This window comes from Etheostoma spectabile, chromosome 6, assembly GCF_008692095.1.
Source record: "Etheostoma spectabile isolate EspeVRDwgs_2016 chromosome 6, UIUC_Espe_1.0, whole genome shotgun sequence".
In the NCBI taxonomy this organism is placed as follows: domain Eukaryota; kingdom Metazoa; phylum Chordata; class Actinopteri; order Perciformes; family Percidae; genus Etheostoma; species Etheostoma spectabile.
In genome coordinates, this window is record NC_045738.1 from 14,563,201 (window position 1) to 14,568,688 (window position 5,488).

The following is a 5,488-nucleotide window of genomic DNA, read 5'->3' on the forward strand; positions in this document are numbered from 1 at the left end:
TTTGACCCGAAGACAACATGAGGGTTAAATTACTTCTGTAATCAATTAACAATACTGTCATGAACTAGGTTTCTGTTTATTGACATCATCACTGCTGTTGTGAACTACTGTACAGAGACAATATGGACAAAACGACGCACATGTAATTTAGCCTTTACTTATATATTATATATATATTAAATGTCAGACCATGGGACCTTGGATCATATCAGCTCTGGTATCTGAAGCATGGGTCATTGTTTCTTCATTATAAGGTCAAAGAGGAATCTCACAGTAACACTAAGAGTATGCAGACCACAGGCTGCTGTACATCAAAACTACAACCAAAAAGCTTCCGCCCTGAACTACTACGTCACACGCAAATATCTTCACACAGTCGGTGCTCTCGACTTTTGGCTTTCTAAAAGCACCTCCCTACCCTATCGTGTTGTCTCATGTTACCACTGATACACACAAGCTTTTTTATTAATGTCATTTAATCAACGCTGCTCAGGGAAGTTTTACACAATGTTGGAACCATCTTGATAAAATTCCTACTCTGGAATTAATTTCCAAGTCACATGCCTCAGATAATCATGGTGTTGTACTACACGTGCAGACTCAGGCGACAAGAATTTGGACACTTTAAACTGTTTGGTGAACGCAGCCTTATTTTCAATTTGGAACTTCCGTGTGTGCTATGGTTAATAAAAAATAAATAAAAAAAACTTACGGATGTGTGAGCATGCACTATTTAGTAGGTAGGTAGGTTGTTGAGCTCCAATTTTGGTGATTTTGATATTTTCAGATGAAGTGAAGTATTAAAAGTTCCTTCATGAGTTGAGATCTACTGGTTCTTAAGATAAGTAACCCATGACGCTACAATGTATAATAACTGAAAAATGAACCGTCAAAAGTTTAAAACTGGGCAAATTTTCTCATGGTGTTTATAGGACATTGACGCTATCTTTTTGGTTTTAAATTGTATAGTAACCCTTTCATTTTGATAGCGCCTTTAATAGATTTTGCAGTGCATCTGTGCAAGTGTGTTTTTAAGGCATTATTTAAAAATGAATATGAACATGCAGGCAGAACACCCTGGTGTCAATTCTTTCTTTTTTTTCATATTAGATTAAACCATTATTTATTACAGGTGTTCTATACCCCTTTTTTTCCCTAAAATGTTACAATAGTAATATTGAGGGACTCTCATGTAGGAGAAAGCGCAGGGCCTAGTTGCATGACTTTTACAGTCACACACATGAGAAATTATAACAAAATTTATATTAAATGGGTACAGATAACAGGTGTCTGTGTGTGGTGTGTGTCTGTCTTGAAATTACTCTACACCAACATGTGCTTTTATAGGCAACAGGGGTGAAATGATGTAATCTTTAGCCTTTTACAGATTTAGAAAAAAAAAAAAATCAAAATGTTAAATTAAGTGTACCTGAGATGCAGCTTTTCTAAACTAGCGTCTGCCAGATCGTCGTTGGCTCTCTGATGGATGTCCCTCTGAGTCTCGATCTTGTGATCGTCTGACAGGCCATCCACTTTGTGGATAAACACCTCGAAGTTGATCTCTGGATTGACCCGATAGGCTCGAGACACTGTGAGGTGAAGTCTGCCCAGGGCCTCCACATAATCATCCTATCAGGAAGAAAGTAACACATTAATACACATATTGAATAAGTATATGTTTTCAGACAGTAAATAATAAATTGCCACAAATACATTAGGGTAATCCAAACTACCCTACAATATATATTTTGGTTCATAATTATCTTCCATGACTGCATTAATGCACACAATTCACCATATAATGAATGGCCTTTATTTCTGCTATGCTGTGGGCTGAGTTAAAGCATTTAAGAGAAAAAAATAATCAAGCTTCTTTAAAACATTTTGTTTTTGAGATTGACAATTTTCTCAAAACTGCATGTACCTCCTGCTTGGATGAACAGTAACGGGCTATTTTAAAATATTTCAGTGCAGCAAACAATTATTCATTAGAGGTAAAATTGCAAATACAACCATGCCACAGCTAATTCATGTCAGTAAAATGAATAGGAAAGTCAACCCACGTTGCATTCTTAAAGTATGACAACACTCACACACAATTATCATCTTTTGTAGGTGTACATTCTCATCAGCTTTAAATCAGGTATGAGGAAATGTACTGCTGCATTGTCTTCCAAAACCGCCAGACAAAAACAAGTCTCCTCAGATATCACTGTGTGACAAACCGCCGAAACAAACTGAATGTGATGCACCTCCTGGAGTACAAATAAACCCTGCAATCAGATCAGCTGTGGCTAACATCATGACAGATTAATTCTTGAAAGCACTGGCATAAAGGCCATGGCGTGTAATTGTCTTTTATCCTGGCAACACTGGCTGTCCCATCTGGACGGCTTCTTGAGGAACTTTTTTTAAATGCTCAACAGTGAACACTTAAAAAAATAAATAATAATAACTTAAGTTTATATTCTTTCATGATTTGTTTTGGGCTATTCCACCTTTAATGGACAGGTAAGAAGGGGGGGGAGAGAGGGGGGGAAGAGATGCAGGAAATCGTCATAGGCCGGACTTGAACTCTAGACCTCTGCATCAGCAATAAACACCCACACAAATGTGCACCTGCTCTACCAACTGAGCCACCCCGGCCACAAGTCTATTGTCTTTAAATGTGCAGTTTCACCTTGACAAAATGGAAACTGTTTGTTCAAGTGTGTAAGACCATTGTCAGATTTTCTATTTGTAACATGAAATATCCAGTCAGTATGAAGATATTTTTGGTCAGCACATTTAAAACATGTTGCAGTTTGTTAATGTTTACAGCAGGTAATACACCACCAAAAGTGCTAAAAAAAAACACATCCTTTTCCTGCGTTTATGACCATGTCAAATCAGTCTCTCTTTTTCAGTTCTTCACCTGAGCATCGATGACAAATATCAAAGCCCCGGTTCCTCTGAAGATCATCTCGTAGTCGAAGGTGGGGTCGAAGAAGTCAACCTGACCCGGAAAGTCCCAAATCTGGAAGTTGACAAAGGAGCTGCTGGAGATGTCGTCCTTGTAGATCTTGTTGGTGCTCTCCAGGAACAAGGTCTCATTAGGAGACATTTTGTGGAACACCACCTGAAATCAGAATCGTGTTCATGTTCAAGGAGTGCAGATATGACTTGTCTTTGTGAAGGGTGTAGGTAAAATAATAGTATGCAAACGAGAGATACCTAAATGAAATTAAAATTGTAATGCATTGCTTATGAAATTTACCTATTACTTTCAAATTTTGTTTTCATAATTTGACAATGAGATTTGTTTGATAATGTATCTGGCATCAACCTACAACCATAATAACCGGTCGGGTTGATCACAGCCAATAGATGTTAAAGAAATGGAAATCCTCCTCGCTACCATGTTTACTAAAAGGTGGACGGCTGTATTGGTTTTGATCATCCAGATACAAAAATTTAAGTTTTACGAGATCCAATTCCTTGTCTATGTTATTCTCAAGTATTTGGGGTCTTTTTTTAGCTACTGTGCAGCACTTTCACAGTACCCTTTTTTGTCAGCTTTAATCTTTTTAGTTTTAATGCTTGTTAAAAGAACTGGGACACCTTGTTACACATTATTTAATCTCCTTTGCCTATAAAATTACGAGGAATAGTGAGCATTTAATAATACAGCAACTTTATATACAGACATTTTGAAAAATAAGTGTTATTTGGGTTTTCTTCACTAGTTACACAGATGATGATTTCCTCACAATATGTTGCATCTTGCAATATTACCTGTATGAAAATAATATTGTTTTCATGGGAAATATTATTGTACTGTTTTCTGGTTTAGGCAAGGATTTAAGCACAAAGACATTTGGATATCACATGAAGAGCAAGAGGAGGGGAAAGGGCACAACATTGCAGACTCACTCTGATGTAACACATCACTCTACATTCAGCATTTTCCAGCTGCACGCTTTAAAACGTAAGACAGTGAGACTGCAGCTCTGTAAAGTGAAGTGTGGTTAAGGGTTGATCAGGGTCTCGGTCTGCTGAATACAGTAACAGGTAGAAAATAACCTGGACCTGGGAGTGTTTTCTCCACCACTGCCATTTTGAATCAGTGTGGGCCACTGAGGTCACAGGCCAATAAACCAGCAAAGAGCCAAATCACATGTTTTTCAGCCCATACTGGAGGCTTACAGGAGAACATTAATCTGAGACTTGGCGGTGTGTGGATTACAGAAAAATAGTACAAAAGGTACACTACAGTACAGAAAACTGCCATTCATTACTTTTGTATATGTAGGATAGGCACTTGGCAAGTCACGCTATATCCAGCTTGATTCTACTTCCCCCTTGAAATTTAACATAAATAATAAAATATCATAGAAGGCACAACTGCATCTCATATATTATTCAAATACAGTGCCACTCTGAAAGACTTGATGAATATAACGGACACAGCTAACCTTGGAGGGATTACCGACTGGGCCCCAAAAGTCCCATGCTCATTGCATTTCTATTGGTTTTGATAAGTGGATTCATTGCAAATGTGTTAAGGCATTTACACCACTAAAGTGTGTGGCCATTTCTAGTAGAGGGACCTGGTGTCAACATCTAATTTTAAGAGCCTTATTATTTTCTATCTATTGTGCACATATGATAATAAAGAGAAAATAAAGAGAAGAATAAAGAGAAGTCTAAGTCTATGATGCATATACTTAATTAAGTTGTAGTTAACCACATTCCACAAACAAACTAACTATCATAGCTGTATAGAAGTCAGGATTTCGTGCAGTTGTTTTTTTCCTGTAGAGGTGGACCATCTCACCTGAAACAGACAACGTCCACCAATACCATAGAATTGATTACGCTCTTAATAAATATTACATTAAGCTATAGGGAAAAACAGAGGTGCTATTCCACACAGCATAAGTAATACTTGTGACTACTGTTTAGATCTTCAACTACTAAGTAGATTGATCACAAGACGAGCTGCGTCAGGATCTAGGTGGCTTAACAGCACAGCAAGAATGTCTTCTAGGGGAACTGGGAGTACTGGTTAATCAATGGGATCTTTGAGGCCACAGGGTTCATATTTCACAGGGGGGCAGTTGATGGAGGTTCACTAGGGGCCCTATAAATCATGGTTCCAGCCATGATGTAAATACATAATTAAAGAGCACGTCTGCCGCATGTGCTGCTAATAGTGCACTGATTAAAACAAAAGTGTTTATGACTTGAAGAATGAAAGGTGTGGTCAAGTTAAAGTCATGTGAGAGAGCTACACATCAGACCTACCTCACAACTGGGTGGGACTAAGATATATTAGGCATGTTGGACCAAGTTGTGAACAAGACAGTCACATGCTTTATGTCGATATCTAGCTTATATCAGTTAAGATGCACCCACTGCGTCTCCCGTCCACCTTGTTAATAATTTACTGCTACAGCTACACTAACGTTAGCTAACACTGAAGGCTAACTGGTCATTAGCTGCGGGG

The 5,488-nt window shown here is 38.0% G+C and overlaps 1 protein-coding gene across 1 annotated transcript in view; it reads right to left on the reverse strand.

Moving 5' to 3' along the window:
- Positions 1 to 5,488, reverse strand: part of rragca (Ras-related GTP binding Ca) — a 14,046-nt gene that overhangs the window by 7,968 nt on the left and 590 nt on the right. The window contains exons 2-3 of the mRNA XM_032517460.1: positions 2,915 to 3,118; positions 1,430 to 1,629 (exon numbers count right to left, since the gene is read on the reverse strand). Coding sequence (XP_032373351.1) covers positions 1,430 to 1,629; positions 2,915 to 3,118 — 404 coding nt within the window. The remainder of the gene's footprint in view (positions 1 to 1,429; positions 1,630 to 2,914; positions 3,119 to 5,488) is intronic.